This window comes from Coloeus monedula, assembly GCF_965178545.1.
Source record: "Coloeus monedula genome assembly, chromosome: 4".
Taxonomy (NCBI): domain Eukaryota; kingdom Metazoa; phylum Chordata; class Aves; order Passeriformes; family Corvidae; genus Coloeus; species Coloeus monedula.
The window spans coordinates 63,775,443-63,797,546 of record NC_138784.1 but is presented as its reverse complement, the minus strand read 5'-3'; the positions used below and the strand labels follow the sequence as shown (position 1 = coordinate 63,797,546).

The window sequence follows — 22,104 nt, the reverse complement described above, 5'->3', positions numbered from 1 at the left end:
CAAAACCCTATGATCTACTGCTACTGTTTCACATGGACTAGTTCACATATGAATACCTCAAAACTTATTTCCACTACAGACTGCAGCCCCAGGCAGTCATACAGGAGATCCATGAGAGCTGAGCTCAGCCCAGCACTAGTTCCAGGATAGAAGGGCACTGTAAAGTTTAGCCCAAAGTTCACATTATGGGCATTTTTATAAGTAAAAACAATAGCAGGTAGTAAACATTTTTGAAACAGGCTATGTGTTTACATCCAAGCACTTCAGTAAGTGTGACAAATGTTGCCACCTCATGGACAGGTGCAGGGTTTGATCCAGCTCAGCGGTAGGAAGGAAAACAGATCACGGAGATGACTCATCGCTGCCCTTTCACACTCCCCTAAGGAAGCCAGAGCTTGGCCAGAAGGATACTTTTGTCACTTGGGTCTGAATCCAGAAGTATGGCTATGCATCCACAATTGGGGGGGAAAAAAAAGAAAACAACAAAAAAAGAAAACATAAAAACAAATACAGAAAAAAAAAAAGAGAAACAAAAAAGAGTAAAGACTACACATGCTCAGGGTATTTGACCATTTCTAAAACAAGAGCAAGAGGGAAAGACTAATGATTTTTCCTTGAAAAAAACATAATGTTCAACTTAGGACCTGGCATCGTCTTTTACTGTCAAACAGTCAAAGGGGAGCACTCAAGAGTAAAACATCTGAGTAACAGGCTGTGGGACCTGGAGTTTTCATGAGGGTTACAGAAATCTTCAGATTCATGAAGATAACCTTCAACTGGATTAGGGGATTTTAAAGCTCCCAAAGTTGAGAATCTTCTACTGGTAAGCTGCAACTGTAGTGCGTTCTATCAGGTATTTCCAAGGATAAAGTTTTATGTTACAATATCACATTGGTTATTCACTATTCCACCTCTTTTGGGGAACTGCTGCAGAAAAACCCTGTCACCTGTTGAATTTCTCCCTTTCTGATGAAAAGGCAGCTGTGCCATCCTCCTCTTCAGGACAGAGGCTGTTACAAAAGCCATTACATGGTGTGTATCTTAAAAGTACATTAATTCCACACAGCACTATAATTAGCACTTCATGTAACTGGATGAGCATAAAAGGACCATAAAATGTTAAAGCAAAAATAAAACATTTCAAGTTTGAGAAAGGGGTAGAACTTTACGAATAATTTTTTTTTTTAAATAGAGCTTTGTAAAAATAGATTCATAGTCAACATTTATGAATGGTCTGAAAAAGACAGTATGGTGACTAATTGGGAGTTTCCTATCATCGTGATCTCCATATAACAGGGTAACACTGCCTACATACTACTGAGGAGAAAGAAGAATTTGTACCAGCTTGATTTTTAAATATGTTCTAATGTTTATTATACTTTGCTACTCCACTGTCTTAAAATGGTGGCCTCAGGAAAAGCTGCTTTGGCAGGCAATCGCAAAGATTCCTGTGGAGAGGAAGTGAAAAGACTGGGCATACAAACAACGGCTGCTGCCATGTTCAAAGCACTGGGGAGAGTTCATAGAGCAAAATGCAGTCCTAAGTAAATGGGTTTCAGGCAATTTCAGTGTTAAGATAACATCATTAAGAGTAGAACAGATTGTGCTCAAACCCTGCTGTTTATAATTAACACATTGCTTCCAAATACTCCAGGGTCCCTGGTAAATAGTCCTCTGCTCAGATCCACCCAGACCAATCAGAGTATTTTCATCGGGTTCCATGCTGGGCCAGCACCTGTTTGGACAAATCCAAAAGAGCCAAAATACTCTTCTTTCTGGCTAGCTAAGTAGAGAGATGAACACAGCTTGCCTTAGTCATTGTCACAGTGTCCATATGGCTGTGAAGCTTGTTTTCACAAGAAATCGTACAAGTACTTTATTATGTCGAAGTTCACGGTCCTATAAACAAAAACACAGTATATTAGAGCAATCTTCTTAACAGTGCTAAGACTTTAACCTGTTTGGAGACAGCACATGCGGGACATTCTGTACAATCAAAATCAAGCGATTCCCCAAAAGAAATGCAAGCAAGGATTAATGAATTTTTAATTTCTCTCGTTATTTACAGTACCTCTCTTCTGATTATTTAAACTTCGTAAAATTCTAGAAAAGAAATGTAGCAACTTCCTAGTAAAGAAAGGAAGACTCTTATTCCGTAATTAAACAGTAAAAATATATCAATATTAATAAGATTTTCATATGGCAAACTTGATGTTCTACTTGGTGATGCAAAGCAACAACCTTTTATGCTATTGAATGTTTTGTTCATCTCCAAACCACCTGTTTTAGCATGTACTATGAAACTCCTTCATCTGTACTCATTTGCAGTCCGCATTCTTTCAGTCTTGACAGTAGTTGACCTATGTTCACAGCTAAATTGGAAAAATCCAAGAATGCCACTCAATGGGATAGAAGATTTTAAATGTACACTTTTGTACTTTAATGGCATGCAAAATGAAATAGCAGTAGAATAAAACATATAATTATTTTTTTGTCTCTAAACTCATTCTTCTATACAATCTAACACTCAGACTTTAGGGTTTACTGTTTGAATAAATAATACAAATTACTGCATATAATGACAAGTATAAAATTAAAAGGGTGTTTTTTAAAGTATTTAGTGATGCAAAAATAACTGCTAACAATACTAAGTGAGATTAGCTAGCTGAATTCTTATTTGCTGGACTACAATAATTTAATATTCTCTGTTCATGCATCAGCCTGTAACCCACTTTTCAAAAAGTTTTTATAAAACATCGTATTGGACAGAGAAAAAGTTTAGAAATCCCCAATACGCATAACAGAAAATACTGTGTTGGAGTCTATTTAATAATCCAGTGACAAATTTAAAGACAGTCTAACTGCCCCTGTTAGACTTGCATGACATTGTGTCACTCAAAAAAAGTGCTTTAATTACAAGGCTTTCCACAGAAACAAAATCATACACACTAACAAATGCTGACCTTATCAACTAAATGAAACAGAATTGTTCTGTCATAACAACTGGGTTTATTATAGACTCTGAAAAGATCCATTACATTCAATAAACACTAAGAGAGCCCTACTTCGGCCAGAGAAAAACGTATGAACTTAGATTTGAAGTTCTTAAAACAGAAATTATTTCTAACAAAGAAACATTGAACTTTACCTTCAGCTAAATGTTTAACTACTATGTGGTAAAAAACATGGAAATATTTCCACAGTGACTGAATATATGCCCAGAATAGAGCCACACATTAAGTTCTGCAGTAATAAAGATTGTGCACTTCAGCAGTTACCACATTAAAAGCTACCAGGAAGAGACATAAGTTTTTTACTCTTTTCCAAAAACAGGTGGCTTTTTTTTTTAATGCAAACTTTACTTTTGCTTAAAAAACACAGAAAATGAAATGACAATCTGAACAGCTTGAATGGGGGTGGGGAGGGAAAGAGCATCCTTTTCTGTCCCATTCTTTGCACTCCTCAGCCTTCCATTAGGAAATATGCTGGAGTAACAAGGCTGAGAAAGGCTGAGGTATCTGAAGATTTTAGTGACTAACAAACTTATTTTAGTACTATTGCAGTTAACAGAGAAAGAAGAATCAGAAGATGGGCTGCTTATTTGATATGTATTTTGGCTGAAATTGCAAAGTAGTTCCTCCTCTGTGACAAATACGACCAAGACTACTGCACAGATAGAAAATGAAATTTCTTAAAGCACAGAAGATCAGGCCCTCATCCTATAGCTCGTAGCCCCACCCAGAGAAGAGAGAAGCTCATTTATTGTGAGTTCATGAAAACCTTGTCTTTTTACGGATCATCCTCCTTTAAGATTAAATAAATACTGTGGGCTGAAAAATGTATTTTAATAAAAATTGTAACAAATGAACAAAGCAAGATTTTAAAAAAAGGAGAAACAGGAGAAAAGCAGAACAGGCCAACTTTAAAATCTATCAGGTCATTTAAATAGCCCTATTTAGGCAGCAAATATACACCTGCAAACTACTTGGAGGAGGAAAAAAAAAGAACTGCTTTCTTCCTCATAATGTGTAGGAAAAATCAGTTTGGATACATGTATGTGTATATACATACATATATATACACATAGCCACACATCAGACCTAAAGGAAAGCAAGCCAAAACACTATACCATGCACTGAGGTTTGCAACAACAGTGTCTCTGACAACTACTTTCTCCAGTAAGCGTGAGCTGCATAACACAAGTTTTGATCCCGTTTTCTGGCCGTCTCTACCTTCCAGCAATTTTAATGGAATCATTGAAACTTCTAAGGATGTCAAAGTTGCAAGGGCTGTCATTTCAAGTATCCCAGTTCAAGGATACATCCAATGTATAACTGTATACACAATGATCCATGTTGCTGAGCAGATGGTCTGCTGTACTTGGTTCCAGGGGGAGCTTTTTCAGGGCATCACTCACAAGTGACTTTACTGCTGGGAACAGCAAACTGACATAGCAAAGCTGTGGAGGTCCTCGCGGTGTGGTCTGGCCATACCTGAGCCAAAGTTTCATTCTATGGCCTGTTCAACTGAAAATTGAAATTAGTGTATCTGTTGCATTTACTGACAAGGCTACTGGACATTTATTAGCTCAGGAGAGCAACGTGTGCACTGAGATTATGGAATACAGTCTACACCTCAGGTTCCTCTATAGTCCCACGTTACAGAGCAAAGTCAGCCTTGAGAACATTTCTCCTCTTTGACACACGTCATTTCTGGGCTCTGTTCTGGTTATAGACTGTTTATCCAAGACTTGCTAATAAGGTGGCAGCAACAGGTATGAGGTAATGCTGGTGGCATTCGATAAAATACAAGACATAGGCCTGATTGTTGCCTTTATATTGCATGTATTTCTGTCTGCAAATTATTGCCATCTCTCCTGATAGATCTGGAATTGTTCTCAGACTTCACAGCTGAAGGCTCTGGATAAACAAAGATGCTGACATACCTACACCCACTTACTGAATTAGCTTGTATCAATCACAGATCACACAAGATAGTCTATGTGCAAGAATTCTTATAACCTATGTAGTTTTTATATCATGCACAACACTGTTAAGAACCAAACAATTTCAGATTCAAATACCATAAATGTGCTTTTTGGTAATGAAATGGACTGACATTTTAGAGCACCATTTTCACATGAAGCCCCTGACCTTTATTAAGCACAAAGACAGTATGTTACTGTAACACATACTGCCACTGTAAGATAAATCTTTTTCAAAACAGGAATGGACTATACTTACCTTGGGTACAACATTTCTCATAAATAACATGACTTATTCAGTCATTCTTAGGAAACATCCACATGTTTTCTATTCTGGTCTGCAAAGAGCTACAGACTGAGCAAATACTTGGTTTAAAGTCTCTTTCAAGTCAGCACATGCAATAGTAAATGAACTCTAACAGGCTCACCGGGCAATAGCTCTGATGAAGTCCAGAGATACAGTACATTTGTATCGGGGTCCATCAAGCTGGTCATTCTGGCCAACCATGGATAACAGCTGCAGTGTCACAAGAGAGGTGATCTATGGACAAGAGACACTAGTGATGTTAGTAATTTTTGTTAACATGAACAGAAGTGGCCAATTTCTTGCATTTTTTTTTTTTTTTACATTTGGCATAATTCCCATTTTTCTCTGGAAAGTCACTGCTACTTGCTCATTGTTCACTTCCACATAGTTCTGCAGCTAGAAAACCCAGGAACGTACATACATCTTGCCATTACATTTTCAGCAGTAGCAGTAAGAGACACAGGCTAAACCCTTCATCCTTCCTATCAAAAGTTATCCTGCAGTTTTTATCAGAGGAACAGGTATAATAGGCATGAGTTAAGCATTTTCCAAATCTCTGCCTGATAATCAGGAAGGACTAAGATTTTCTTTCCTTTATCCCTGAAGATCACCTTTTGAACTTTCCCACTCAAAGTTGGATATTCCTGTGCCAGATCATACCACATTTTGAACAGATGGATGTATCACTCTACTCCAGATAAAATAGAATTTGAAGGTTGGAAAGAAAACGCTGGAAGATTGGATGCTTGAAAAGAGCAGGGCCTGAGTTGAGAGAAATTTGCCTACAAACACACATACAGTGTCTTGACAGAGCCATTGATTATTTTACCAAAATAGCAACGTACCAGCATATTTTTTCACTGTCTTAGTTCTTCCAGTGATGGCTGCAGTACCACTGAAGTGCAGTCGTGGGGTGTCACCACTGAAAACATTCTGATTCAGGAAGAGACACCATAGTGATTCTATTGTCTCCTTATCTCCTCCCAGATACCACGGAAAGAAAGAGGTAAAAGCAGAATTTTTTTCCCTGGCCTTTGCAATAGATGCCACTGACAATGCAGGGCAACGAGGCTACATTCTGTGACAAACTGGTATCTGGCCACAGGTCTCATTTTCAAAGAGCCAGCCAGCCATGACCTACTTCTGAGTAATGATAATAGGACAGTAAGGAATTTCTCAAGAATAAATGTATCAGGAAAGAAAAGTGACAGTTCAAATGTTCAAGGAAGCACATTTCTATAAAAAGCATCAGCAAGTTCTTGCCAGTATCAATTAAAAAAATAATCCTAACTCAGTAATAACCCTGCTCTTTGCTGAAAGTACACTTGGTTTTCAATTTGTGACAGTGATTGTAGGAGGTAGGAATAATATAATATATAAAAATGACGCCTACCTGTGGAGAATAGAAAAAAATATGGTACCCAAGAATGAGGCAATTTTTTTAACAGCCTGCACTTAACTTTCTTTGATATGGCATGAGACAACAATAGTTTGGATGCCATAATTCTGCAAAGTCTTTGGAGTTTGACGGAATGCTGGCCTACACATAGTCCCAAAGACAAATTCCATTTACTTAATGCAGATATAAAAATTACATTATTTATCAAATTCTAGCATTGACAAAATTTAAGAAAATTTAACTCTGTATATGGCAAATGGCTCAAATTCCAGTTCATTAATCACTTTGCACATCACTGGATTGAGATAAACCTCAAATTTGTTAGGTTTTTATATTCTTAAAATACTCATGAGCTTGAAAGCACATTTTTCTCCTTTCTTCATTCAACAAAGTCCATATTCAGTCAGTGAATAAGCATTATGGAACCTGCTGTAACAATTGCACCTGGTGCATCAATACTGGCAAATCACTTCTGCACTACATACTTACAGCTGGTCTCGCATTCAGAAATCACCAAATGAAGGAACAGCAGGAGCGTTCCTTAAAGTTTCTCTTGACCACAGAAAACGTCTGCACAGTTTGGAGCTGGACCCATATCAGTTTTATGTGGGATGTAAAAGTGACCTTGCTGCTGCATTACAAATGCTCCAGCAATACTTCAACAAATACTGCATTTTCTTTTCCGACTAGCACCAAATGCTCTGTGTGTAACATGAGGTCAGCAATGTAAAACTCCCTACTAAAGGCTGACTCAAGAAATCTGAACTAGCATCAGAGTGGACACTAAGTTTCATTAATGTTCTTGACTCAAGACATTAACTCTAAAGACTCAATATAGAATATTACAAGATAAATGAAACTATTGATCATCAGAGTAACAAACTTCCTTAGGAAACTGCAACCTTTTACTTACTTCTTTCACAATACTTTAGTTTAATAAATGTCATCACAGGGAAGTAAGTGCTGAAACAACCAAGTCCTGACCCTGAGACCACTTAAAAAGACAGCTGTAGAGAGAACTGCCATTTTCAACTCATGTAGGCAAGAAACAGTCTTATCTCCAAAGAGGCTCAGTAGAGACAAAGAACATATATCTAAGGGGACTAAGTAGGGGCCAGCTTTCCTACAGACAGCCAAATGTTAGAAGCTAAAATACCTAACTTGTTAGTATTTGGAGTAGAATTTAACATGCAGTAGTTACAGATGCCTAGCTTGTATATGGAGAAAGGCAGAGATCTCCCAAGGATAAGTCCAAAAGCCTGCCTGCTGAGGGGGCAGCAGCCTGGAGCTTTGTTTGCACAGCTTTTTCAGTGGGTTCAGGGAGAATCAAAACCAGCAAGGGAATTCTGTCACCCCCAAGCAAAGACTTCTTCATTTTTTCTTGCTTTATACAATATAGCAGGAGGGTTCTGCTGCTGAGTCAGCCACAGAAACGGACAAGACACCTATTTTGTGCAATAAATTGCTTTGTTTGAAGAGACTGAACTGTGGTAGATGGGGAATTATTAAGCTCCTCTAATATTCTGTGCTGAACCTAGACCAAATAAATAAAAGATGACTGTCTTCACCAAATGGTTCAGAAGTGACACAGAAGGTCCAAATCCCTTCTGACGCAACAGGCTTGAGCACCTCTGCTGAATGTCTGACAGCTAACTGGGGGCAAAGGAAGAAGGAAGAAAAAGCCATGTACGGGGTTAAATCATCTCCAAACCTAACTTCTCTGTTTCTGAAGCGGAGCTATTTTGCATAAAATTGCAATCATACAGTCTCTCTCTGTGCCCACCTAAGGCATTCACCAGGTAAAGCAGAATATAATGGAATGAACTGGGTTTAAGGCTGTATCTGTAGCAAAATTCTAAAATTCACCAATGTTCCTGTCCTGTTAACTCTTTAAGTTCTAGGTGCCACCTATAACTTAAGGACTGAAAAACAATTACTACTTCAAAAGTTCAGGTGTTGTAAACTCTGGAGGCAATATGTTCTTAAATTAAGACACATCAAAAGTTTGAAACACAGATGGGAAAAATATGTATGCAATACCAAACTAATTGTACTTCTTAGCCAAAAATACACCACTGCTTTTGAAAGATTTAACTTTTTTTTTTTTTTTTAAATATCATGGGTATAGTGGCTCCATTTCATTATCACAAAAGCTTGAGAAGAAACATCTGGCATGAACAGACTAGAAACAAGCCAGAAAAACTGTGTGGGTGATAGAAGAAAGAACACTTATTGAGAATCTTTTGAACAAAAGAAATTACAGTTGGAAGAAATATTCTAGAATTATTTGTAAAATTACTTAAATTGGTGATGATTTAATACTAGCAAAATTTAATAATTAAATGAAATTTTCTACAGGAATAACAAGAAAATCTGAAAAAAAAACCCTTACTGATCTGAAAGATGTAGAGAAACAGGTTTCACTGGTATGTTTAAAAATAAATGATGATGGAACTTGCTTTGAAATATATTTGTGTGAGAAACCTGCTGCTGAAATCTTGGATCCAAGGTGAAAATAATCATAAAAGCACAGCAGACAATTGTTCCCAGAAGGAAATGACCACTCACACTGCTTCTGGAGATTCATTGGTCAAACACAGACATTGAAACCTCTGGAAAAAATAAGCAACCCACGAGCCATCCTTCAAGGCAGCTTTTTTTCCTATCAGCCTGGACTAACAGATGGGCCTTGCATAATTCCCCAAGCAGACACAAAGACTGGCTTTGTGAGCACATGGCTGCGTGGAAGTGAGAAGGATTCCAGAAGCAAGGGCTGTCTGCTGAGAAAGGCTGAGCTCTTTCCGAGGACACCACTAGAAGCCAGGAAATATTCACTGAGGTATAAAACATGAGCAGAATGAGAACCCATGACACAGGGAAACACATGGTTAGTTTGGATAAGCAATGACAGACTATCACAGGAAAGAGTCTGGACAAAGTGTGGGACATATCTCAAATCCATAGGATAAAACTAAACAGAGAAAATGATGCTGGTTATTTGGGGTGGGGAGGAAGCTGTTTCCTCAGAGATATGATTGAAATCTCACCAAGTGTGCATTTTAAACTGGACTGAAAAATATTAATGAAAGGAGGAACAATTTCAAACTGGCAGAAATATACTAGATGATCTGTGTGGTTTTTTTCATCTCCACAGTTTATAATATTCAATTATCTTGCCCAAGATGTAACATTAACTCTTCAGTCTGGCTTACTGTCACACACAGATTTTGAACGTCAAGCCTATCAAGAAACAAAGAACTTTCCATACTCAGCACCATCAGACAAGGATACTATATTCTTTCACAATCACATGAATGGTGATTTGCAGCACCATCATCCCATGACTCTCAAAGCCAATGCACTTGCTCAAAACCTACCACTGCCAGGAGTCACATTCGGGCACACGGTAAAACCTCTGCTATGCAACAAGGCACTTTGGAACACCCGATGCCATTTACAAAATACATTTCAGTCAAAATGACTGTGCAATACTCTCCTGGAGTTAAATTCAATGACCTTAGTACAAATTATGTGAGCATAAAAAACCTGCTCAAAATTATTTCTATGAAAATTATAGCCAGAGTAAGCTCATATGTCAGCCTCGTTTGAAAAGCTCATATAGAAAGATAACCATAGAACGTTACAACAATAAATATTTAAGAGAGCAATTGATCAAAATTGTTTTGTACAAGCATTCAGAAAAATGCTGATTTATTTTTAATAATTTTTATAAAAACAATCAGGTTTTGATACTGAATTATGTTTTGTACAAGGCTTTTAATGCATGAAAAAAATACAACAGGAGGCACACCCCTCCAGACTACTTAGAGCCTTCCAGCCTGCAGTTAAAACATTCATTACTAAGTGCTTCAGCTAGTTATTTTACCTTTATCTCATATTAAAGCAATCCAACTCTACTTTTAAACTACATTATGAACACAGTCAAAACGTTTCTGACATTAACAGAGGCACCAACAGACCCAGCCACAGCCTCAGCACTGCTCCACAGACAGCACCCTGTGCCCCTCCCTCTGGTGACACACACGTAGGTGGCTGTGCAGGATGCCATGGGTCAAAAACACAGTGACCCAGCCTGCTTTGCAGTTTCTTTTATGAATGTTTGCATTTGATGTCTTTCTTTGTCCCATATTAGTTTGGGATTTTTTATGTTTCTGTCACATAAGTATTATTTCACTATTTTGTGTTCAGTCTCCGGGACCTTGATTTCATTTCACTCAAGGCAAATCTATGTGATTTACAGATTTAAACAAGTGACTCCATTCACTTTTTCAAAGCTCCATCATATCAGTGGTTCAGTCATTAAGACAGACAAAACTTCCTTAAGTCTCTAAAAGACAATCCAGAAGAAATGCTTATTTGCTCTCGAGTACATGACCTTGAATTTCTTGCTGTTAAACCCATTCAGTTTGTATCCTACCCACCACCTCAAAGATTTTTCTTGTATCTCTTCAGAACAGAAAAGTTTACTAAGCCCAAGGCACGTAACACTGAATTTTATCAGAAAATTCTGTTTTTTACTCTACAGGTCATTAGAACCATTCCCACACAATATTTTCTCCATTGTATAATCACTGTTCACCACCTCTGCCTTATTCTACTTGGTCTTACCTTTTGTGACCCATTTACACAAAATGACGTGAAGAAACTGCCAATTTCACACACTTACTCAAGGGATAAACGCGCATATTTTGCTTTTTCCCTTTTCCCCTCCTCTTTCTGCAACATTCCACCCCCCTCTCCTGTCTTTCAAACCACAGAACACCTTTCTGCATAGTAGAAGCTGCCTTATCTCTAGACTATTCGCCTGTAATTGGCTTCCCTCGTGGCTTTTCTCTTCAATCTCAAGAGAAGCAAATGTATTTTCCTACTTCAAGAAGACACTTCCTACCCTTGTTCTATTCATATTTTAGTATACTTTCTCTTCAATTAGCAGTCTGTCTTCTAGGGTTTGTTTAGTGACTCTGATTAGCTGCAAATCTTGACTCATCAGTGCAGCTTCCTTTCAAATCTCCTCTGTACTTTCTCATTACCTCTACTCCTCACATCTTCTCTTCCCAAAAGTGCTATTAAAAAACACCAAAACCTACCACAGTTTTTCTAAAATGGGGACACTGAATCAAGATCCAGGAATCATCTCAGGAAACCAAATATAAAGAAAACAAGAAACCCAGAAGGAACTATTCTTCATCCAAAGTTGTAGTTAATCTGTAACACACTTTGCCTCTGAAAATTCAGTGCAGTGGTAGAGAGTTTTGTGGAGTTTAGACTGGGAATGTACTGGGTACATTCATGGAAGCAAAGACAACCGTGGGATGCTGAATGCAAAGAACATCATCTCCAAGGCAAGCATTTAAGCCACAGGTAATAAGAAGCTGTAATGTATACAGACTATGCTTATCCTCTGCTTTCTGGTCTTAAATTTTTCCTACTCATTCGATATTACTTAGAAGTAGTCAGACATTTACTGTCTAAGAAGTGAAACAGTGGGTAAGCCCACTTTTGGTCTGACTTAATGTGTCTGTTATGATGCATTCATCAGAGATAAAGTATATCATCTGCATCTTCTACATCCTACCACTGTTTCGCCTTTCAGTCTTCTCTTAGGCCTCTGCAAGGGCTCTCTCACTTCTAATTACTGTATTCTCCCCATACTTTGCAGTCTTTTTAAAAACAGAAAACCCCTCATGATGAAAATCCAGCTTCCCCCGCCATCTTCTGAAAAGCTTCACAGTATCTCGAAAGCATTTGCACAGATTAGCCTTGCCCACTCATTGTTACAGTAACATCACTTTTTAAAAGCAGTTCAATAATTTATTCATTTGGGAACTATTATTAAAGAAATCTTTCAAAGTGTTAATGAATTTGCTTTCTCTTCATTATTTTTATTCAATATAGAAATTAAGAAAAAGCCCTTTTTTTTTTTTTTCCTCTCAGCACATTTACTTAAGCGTTAATCAATTTGCCTAATAAGAAGGAAAATAAAAGGCAGTTCCACAACACTCTTTGCCTCGCTCTGCTCATCAGCTTTAAAAAGAAGTATAAAAACTCTACAGAGTGATGCATGGATAAAACAGTATTTCTGAGTCAGTTCCCTCACTTTGAGGATCAATTAAAGTACTTCATAACAGCATGAAAGGCATGCTAAAAATTTGCTTAATGTGGTGTTTTCTGAAAGGATCAAATTATTTTCTGTATCTGAGGATTATTTGGAAATATTTTCAGAATTTTGTTAAGACCCCTGGAAGTGATGACAGGAGTTACTTATGATACTCAAACCCAAGATCTGAATGTATTTGCAATCTGTTGGAGATGTGTACATCTAATTTACTCCATAACAACCTGGAAACACATAACTCCTAAGTAGAAGGACTACAGATACAAATTACAGACAGCTAATTCAAAAGTACTCCCTTTTCTAGCTCTTACTTCCAAAATCTGAGAAATCCAAGATGGTAACAGATGGTCAAAGGAACACTTGGGGAACGATGTTTACAGTTAATTTGATTACTTAAGTCAGATAGCTTCATAAAGTGGACACCAGAAAAAGGCTGACTATTTTTCAAGGCACAGGCAATAGCCAATAGAAGTATCCTTCTGCCATACCTTCATTCACTTTTGCAACAGAGGCCTCAGGTTCCAAGCAGACTTTTTTACAAGATAAGGAAAGCAACACAAAGCCTGTTTTCCAGAAGCAAACCTGCATGCAACTGACCAAGCATATAACTTTAATTCCCCAAATGTAGAAAATTTTGCCTTTTCCCCCCCCTTCATTTATTACATCTGTCCCACAAATGGCAACATTTCTAGATATTGTAAGTCAAGTTCTATTAAGAACAGAAGAACAGTAATGTTAGAAATACTACCCTGTACCTGTGATACTGATAGGACTTGATATATTTACAGAAGGCCCCTAAATTTTTAATGCTATTTCAGTAAATTATAGAACTGTGTACACAGTTACCAGTCTTCTACTGCTATATGAAGAATTTCTGTTTGTAAACACAGTTTTGCATGAAAAAATAATTCAAGCAATTAGGATTTCAAACCTGTCCTGAGGATAAAAATTTTGTATTTGGCAAGAGCAGAAATAATGAAATTAAAAGAGATTGCTCAGAATCAGATGTTGTCTCCTAAGTCTAAACTACCTTGTTTTCTCCAAGAAAAAAAAGACAGATATTCAATGTGTCTTAACTACAGTATATTTTTGGATGATTACGATAATTAAGTGTTTAAAGAGTATTGATCCAAATATTGTATAAAGAAACAAGACACTAAGAATTCTTTAATTAAAATAACCACTCCAGGAATATTTGACCCAAATACTTCTGGAATACAGAACTCAGGCATTTCAACCACAAGAATAGAAAAATAGCAAAATACACTGTAGTCCCAAAGGGAGTCTGCTCTGAAAAATAACAATTTAAAAATGCATTGATTTTAAATCTTGAGATTGTTAAAACAGATCTTTAGAGACCCTCCACAGCAGCATGCTGCTTCTCAACTACTCACAGGACGCAGTTCTAAAATAGGAATAAATAGTAACAGAACCAAAATAGAAACAACTTGTATCAATCACTTAAGTGTGCAAGTATATCATATGGATACAAAATAAAGATCCTCCCTGGCTCAATCTGCTGTCTCTTGAAAAGACCAGCAAAGGATGCTTAGGGAAGTATGTAATAAAATTGTAAGCAAGAAAAATTTCCCAACATACTGGGTCCTAGTGTTCTTAACTTCAGCAACTTTGGTAATTAGGTATAAAATTGTTCATACATAGGGATCTGACCTGTTGAAACATGACATTTCATGCTCTTCTTGTATTGTCAAACTGGAGCTAAAAAACATTGCTGATTTGTGTAGTTACTGCACTCATCAACACATTGGAAGAGAAATTTATTATAAGGCTGCACACCAAGAGATTAGAAGCAACAAAACTGCCTAGCTCTCAGCAATATATGGCAGTGAGTAATACTAGGTTTTATGCCATCAAACAGAGGAAAAGAAAAAAAACCTCAAACACCTGATTTACTTTCATCTAAGACAGCAATTAGAATTTGATTTGGTAAGTCATGTCGGATCCTGGATAAACCAACAGCTACAAAGTTCTTGTACAACAGCAACTGCGACAAACTGTTACACTTCTGTTTGGAACACTTACCTAACAAAATCAGGACGTTTAAGTTCAACACATTCCTGCACCTGTGTTTACAGGTACCCTTAAGGAGAGCAGACAAAACACCAAGGTTGAATGCAAGTTCCAGGTTGGCCGACTGTCACCACGCAGCACAAGGAAACAGAGGACTCTGCAAAGTCGTAGGAAATGGGAACATCTGGAATCTTCCCTCTCTGAGCTTGCCAGGAAAGCAAATAGCCTCATGGAGAATATTATATTCTTCATCAGTAAATCTACAGCATTTGGTTCCCACCAGAAGGAAGGGAAAGACCAAGATGAAGACTGTCACTCAGGAATTCCTCTAGATGCTTGATAACAAATAAAACAAGCCCTACTGCAACAGCACAAGGTGATGGTTGCAATCTACAGTGAGAAGTGTTGTTTTCATTAAAGAAATGTAGAAGTTTAGATATGCTACAATAGACGCTATAAATTTATAACATCCATTTCTAGAGAAAGCAAAGTTTTCAGCCAACCATGAATTGAAAAGTCATAAAATATTAAAAATCTAGGTTCAATGACCCATTAAATATGTTAGATGCAACTTCAAAAGATATCTATAAATATCCTTATATCCCTTGCATAGATATCCTACAAAGCGGTCATAACTACCAGTTTTGCATCTCTTATTCAGTTATACTTGGTTTTATCAGATAAAAAGCATGAAATATCATCTGTCAGCATGACACATCATCTGTCAGCAATTAACTGTAAATCAAAAAACTGTGTTCTTCTAACACAACACTTGTTTTTTATGCAGTTTCCATCACCCTTTAAGGCAACTGTGAAATTCTGCTAGTTATGCCATGTAGCACTTAGCTTTTCTAACCTGGAAAATAGTTTCTCACACTCTTATTTGGCAAGCACATTAAGTTGGGTAAAAACCTTACAGCCAACTACAGCAACCAATGAACTAGTGAACCAGTATGCTGCCACACCCATCAACAAGGCTGGTCAATGGATTAGACAAAGGATATGTGGGAAGCGAATACCTGCTAAAGGGAAGCATTTCTTACTAACAGTATGTAGTCAGTATCTCTCCTGCCTTCATAGCATTCAAGGATAATTCTGCTATTTAGATGGACAGAAACATTCAAAGTCACAACCACTCCACAGAGTCCTAAAAACATCTTGCTATATATACATTGTCTTAAAATTTGTCTAGTTAGCAAACATCGACTATACAGCTCCTATGTCATTGCAAATCATTTATGGGGCAGAGTCAAAACGTGCTGCACAAGGCATTTTCCATGTCTTTCAGGAGTGGAGTCGGGAAGGCATGTGGTGACAGCAGTGGTGGTTACAGTAACTTCTAGGGCAAAACACTCCAAGGAGCTCAGCAGGGGCTTCCCAGAGTCAGGGAAACCCAACAGAGAGCAGAAAGATCCAGCAGGACCTGGCAGCTCTTGTGAGGGAGGCTGACATGGGGAGGGTGATGCCAGAGCACCTGAGGGAGACTGGAAGAGCTCTAGGGAGCACGAGTGACCAGGAGCACAGTGAAAAGGGTGGGCAAGCAGGACAGACAGGATGGGGCACAGCAGAAGGATGTGGAGGGGCAGTTTATGCATCATTTCCTGTAGGCAGGACACGCAGGAGAGTGCAGCCACGTTCCCGGCTCCTGAGTCTCAGTGGGGACCTTATCACCCTCTACAGCTGCCTGAAAGGAGTTTGAAGCCAGGTGGGGACTGGCCTCTTGTCCCAGGCAAACAGGGAGAGGACAAGGGGAAAAGGCCTCATGTTGCACCAGGGAAGGTTGAGGTTGGACATCAAGAAGAACGTCTTCACTGAAAAGGTGGTCAGGCATCAGGCTGCCCAGGGAGGTGTTTGAGTCACCATCCCTGGAAGTGCTCAAGAAATCACTGGACAAGACACTTAGTGCTATAATTTAGTTGTCATGGTGGTGTTCAGTCAAAGCTTGGACTTGATGAGCTTGGAGGTCTTTTCCAAGCTTAATGATTCCATGATTCAAAAAGCATTGAAGAACCTCCATAAGGCATCCTATTTTAGTTTCAGTGGAACATAGTGTAGTCAAGGAACAATTTCTCATGCTTCCATGACTAACGAACTTATTTCTTTTTGCAGCTGATAGTTGTGATAGCCACTCTATTTTGTGAATAATCATTGTGTCAAGACTTCTCAGTAATATTCAGTAATTATAAATATGGAGTTTTGAACATTAAAATTAAATCACTTTAAAATAGGTTAATCCCCCCAAAGTACTATACTGATCACCAAACTGAAAAACCCATACAAGAGATCAATAGAAAGGTGTGAAAAAACAGGACAGAATCAAGCAAGTAATGAAGTCTTTTGATCTCAACAGATTAAAAAGTCACCTCATACTAAAATGCCTACTGTAGTGAGAAAATGCAGGAGAAAAACAAAACTGAACAAAGAGAAGCAGTTATGACTGGCAAAGACACTATTAGGGCCTGATGAAAAGCTACCTGTCATTCCAATCAACTGTTATATCTGAACATTTTCCCACCTCTTGGAAGCCTTTCACACAAGCTTTACATAACGGGCATGTAGCTCCCATGGTTATTTTCTGGAACCTCTTCAGTAAGCAGAAACAGAAGTATTGCTCAATGTTATTTTAAAATGTCCATTGCAGAACCTGCATTGCAGTCAATAAATGTTAAAAAGAACACCTATCAAAGAACCAGCTGGTCAGAAAGTGTTGCTGTAAGTCTGCTACTCCTCAGTAAGAGAAGCTCAAGCAGCAGAGACCAAAATATTGGGTAGGGTATGCTCTGGTTCTAAACACACACCCTGGGCGCCTGTCCCTCTGCCACCAAAGACTCAGACCTGCTTTTTAAGAAGTTCTCAACACATCTTGTCCAAGGTGACACAGTAACACAGGCAAGGTGTTACTGTCAGGAGCTGGTTATTGGCTCAGGACACACAGACCATTCCTCTGAGCTGCCAGGCAGTCTGCACCCACCTACCGGCTGCGTTCAATTTTACAACCAGATCTTGCACATCTTGTCCTGCAGAAGCACTACGTGTTGTTAGAAGCTGACTAATTTTATCTGGAAAGTGCATCAAAACTTTGTCATCTCAAGAAAATTTTAAGACACAATTCTGCACTTAAAAACAGAGAAAAGAAAAAGGTTCCATACAAAGACTTTTCTGACTCTAAAACTGTTCTCGTTTATTTTGTAACAGAGAAATTGTGCAATATAAATGTTACCATGGTAACAACTCACTTTATTGAACAAGAGAGAAAATAATTATCCCAAACCTGCATATCATGCAAGCACATGCAGTAAATTTAATGCTGCCCATTTTCCCCCTCGCTATTTTTCTTCTTGCAAAGAAAAATAGATTTTGAATTTATACATTATAGCAAGCCAGGCATCATTTTGCCTGTCCCTCCCACTTCTTTGTATATTTTACATCTCTTGAGCGCATGATGTGAAGGACCCAGTTACTTAGGAAAAGAAAAAGGGATTAATGAATCAGAAATGCTCTTCCCCCTCCTGAGTGAAGTACAGAAGACTCCTATGTAAATGCTTCACGCATTTAAAAAAAATGAAGCCCTAAGGCAAGCACAGCACATGCTTAGTATTCACTCAGTATACTTAAACAGGAACCCTTAGTTTATAAAAAACCAAAAGTTATTCATCTCCATACATAAATTAAACCTGATTTTACTGTTCTGTCCAAATATTTCCTGTGATATTGTACTTGTAAACATACAGTTATATTTCATATACAAGGAACAGCAATATTTTCAGAAGAACTGCATGGATTTAGCCATACAAATCCAATTAATCTCAATAGAACTTCTATGGCTAAATCCCTGTGCTCAGCTTTGACATTTTAGAAGCAGTGGGGGAGGTTTTTCAAGGAGTGAATATGTATTATACAAAACTCAGTTTTCTCAGAAATAAAATACCATGTAGATACTTAGAAATATCAAAAAACATTTATGTGATTCTGTCAAGAAAATCACATTCTTAGGAAAGTAGGCAAGGATTTCCACAAAACTCTTATTTTACAAAAAATAACAGTATTATCCTGCAGCCTATGAGATAAAACTAATCACATATATACATTAGTTGGATAAATTATTCTTATTTTACCTCCAGTTTTGATCTTTTTACTTCATTTGCAGTGCATCTGCCTCTCTCATATGAAATTCGTTAAAGAACGAATTTAATCTAGTGTTCACAGTTGGAAGATGCATTTGGGATGCATAAAATTCATGTTTTTAAAAGATCACTTTAAAGAAGTGACTTAGAAGTGCTGTTTAGAAAGACAATCTTATTTGTCACCACCTTCCTCACTTTTTTTTTGGTTTATTTACAGTCCTAAACAAGTTAGAGAGTTTAAGAATAGAAAAAAAACTACACTCAACCAACTTCAGCAACAAGGAATGCAGCTAATTTTGACTATCTATTAGAAGATATCTTCAGGTACTAGAAAAAATTTATGTGTATACACATTAATGCACACACACAATACAGGCAGTGCAAAATCTTAAATCACTAAGTTGTCTTCTTCATGGAACTGGAACTCTCCAAATCATCCAAAGGTAACATATCAACGTAGAGAACTCTTTCTGGAACATAGGCTGTAATGGTATGTCCTTCATAAATACACACACACTTATAGTACCAAGTATATTTAATACCTCCCTATGAAGCTCTTACAGAAAATAAAAATATAATTCCAGTAGCTGAACTAGTAAAACTTACAATTCCGTATAAAAAAAGCTACTCTTAGGTGCCTTCTCCCTTCCCCTAAAGCCCTCAACAATCAGTACCATTTCAGTTCCGAAACCAAATACCACTAGAGATGCGTGTTTCCCATACAGCAGTTGAACAGTTACATTCCAAGACTCTTGCAACTGTAGAAGTGATATAAATAATGTTTCCTTTTATGATAATGTAGATTTTGCATTTGCCAGTAGTTTTTGTATGGAAACCTTTTTTTTTCCAGTTCAAGTATAAATCATACAGATGCAGTGGAGACATTTTTTGTTTCTGTTAAAGAAGAAAAAGTAAGTGACCATTTGGTAATTAGCTGGACATATAAAGTATTTAACAAGACACTAAACAATTAGGATAAATTCACCTAATACAAGCCGTCATGCTGCTGCATATTCTACCTGTATATGAATTGGTTAGCTAGCTGCTCACAGGAAGGCTTAGGCCACATGCTAAATGAGAAGATTTATTTAAAGCTTGTTGTATTTCAAATTAATAATGACCATTGAGGTACTGGATCCTCAAATTACAGTTTTTGCCTGAACTGCATGATAAAGTTAATACTTCATAAAAAACTAAAGCCATCAGAAGCAGAAACATTGCTAAAGCATTTTTCGGTAATGGTGTGTTCTGAAGGCCTTGTAACTGGACAACAAATTCATAAAAGCAACAGCATGTTACAAAAAAATATGCATTATCAATTGGAACAGTATCTGACTTAGCAGTCTATCTGGCCAGAAACTCTCCTCAGAGCTTTCCTTGAATCTTGCTTTATTAAAAAGCTTAAATTTTGGCGTACAAAAGTTCAGTAGTTTTGTGTACAAAAGTTTTAAGACTGTTAGCTTAATTAATATGTGATAAAATCTTTAATAGACTAAAATATGAAATTTTTTTGTGAGAAAGATTTCTATTCATAAGCCTGTCCCAATGCAAAAATCTCAAACACCCTCTGTTCATGTCCCTTACAACCTCAGTTTTTCCATCTCCCTCACAACTCAGAATCACAGAACGGTTGAGGTGGCAGGAATCTCTGGAGGTCATCTAGTCCAACCTCTTTCTCAAGCAGGGCCATCTTGACCAGGCTGCCCAGAACCATGTCCAGATAGCTTTTGAATATCTCTGAGGATGGAGATTTCACCACTATTCTGGGCAACCTGTGCCAGCACTGACATCACCCTCACAGTAAGCAAGTATTTCCTGCCATTCCTCCTGCGTTTCAGTTTGTGCCTATTGCCTTGGAGTAGAGCAGCAACTCCTTCCTGTGGCTCGTTACATCTCCTTATCCCCTACACGCCTCCTGCTCCTCCTGCTTCCCACTTCTCAGCCTAAGATGCTCCACACCCTGTGTGCCTGGGTCTTGGTTAGGTCCTAAAGATCATCACATTCAAACATATTGAGCACTTGGGTGGGGCAGCCTCAACAGAGGTCTCCTCAACAACTCCTGCTGCACTTACCTGCTCCAGCCAAAACAATGTTTGGATGTGGACAAAAGTATAATTCAGTAACCAAGCACCAACATGTTTATCCTTTATGACAAGTTGGTTTCTTGGTGGGATATTTTTTTTGTTTTGTGTTTGTCTTGTTTTTCAAGATATAACCCAAATCCTTCTTTAAAAGAAATTAGAAAATTGAAACAATCATGAGATTCCCATGCAGCCTCCTCTGACCAAACCATCTTGGTGGTCTTTAGTAACAGTAGCTCATTGAAGAAATCACGGATGAAATACAGTCAATAGCTATAAACATATTCAGGACCACTTCCTTCACAAATAAACTGTTAACCATTAATCCAGAAACATAATATCCATTCAGTTGACTAATAAAATGATAACTCACTGTAAGAATTTTTGGAGGTTATTTTTCATCATCATTATCTAGGCTCAGGATTCAAGTTTCAGTTTCTAAATGCTTATTTTCTTCCAAGTGACAAGACTCTTTAACTTCTGCCTGAGTGCAAACCACAAAAAACTGTGTCTCCCTGCTTTTAGGCTGGCTCATCACCAGCCAGAGCCTGAGTTACAGTTCCCAGTGGCAGAATGCAGCCTATTCAAAACAGCATGATTAATTTAGCTAAAAAGAAAACCACAAGCAGAGAGAAATGGATTAAACAACAACAAAACCCTACATACATATGGTCTTATCTGAGACTTGCCTTGTTAACATTCCACTTTTTTCAGCCAGAAGGTGAAGCACTTGCTGGTACTGCCCGAGTGCAACTGCTGCCTCTGACACTATAACCTGAATCCTTCCCCCTGTCCAACACAACCCAAGGCTGAATTCAGGTATTGTTCCTCCCATTACAAAGCAACTGAAAGAAAGCCACTGCCAGGTTCCCAGAAAGCTGGGGAAAAGCTTAACTGCATTTAACCCTTTGGGCTCCCTGGAACCAGCTGCATGACATCCTCTGGTGCTAGGGACCCACACAGCACCCACAACTTGTGTGTTCTTTGTGGCTATTGAAAGCTGCACTTAAGAATGCCACAGATGACACAGGCAAAAAGCAGG

The 22,104-nt window shown here is 37.9% G+C and overlaps 1 protein-coding gene across 1 annotated transcript in view; it reads right to left on the bottom strand.

The window, feature by feature from the left end:
- Nucleotides 1-1,639: 1,639 nt before the first annotated feature.
- ORC5 (origin recognition complex subunit 5) overlaps nt 1,640-22,104 on the bottom strand; it is a gene marked incomplete at its 5' end in the record, with an annotated part of 60,446 nt that continues 39,981 nt past the window's right edge. The window contains 2 exons of the mRNA XM_082280810.1: nt 1,640-1,899; nt 5,413-5,525. Coding sequence (XP_082136936.1) covers nt 1,854-1,899; nt 5,413-5,525 — 159 coding nt within the window. The 3' untranslated portion in view covers nt 1,640-1,853. The remainder of the gene's footprint in view (nt 1,900-5,412; nt 5,526-22,104) is intronic.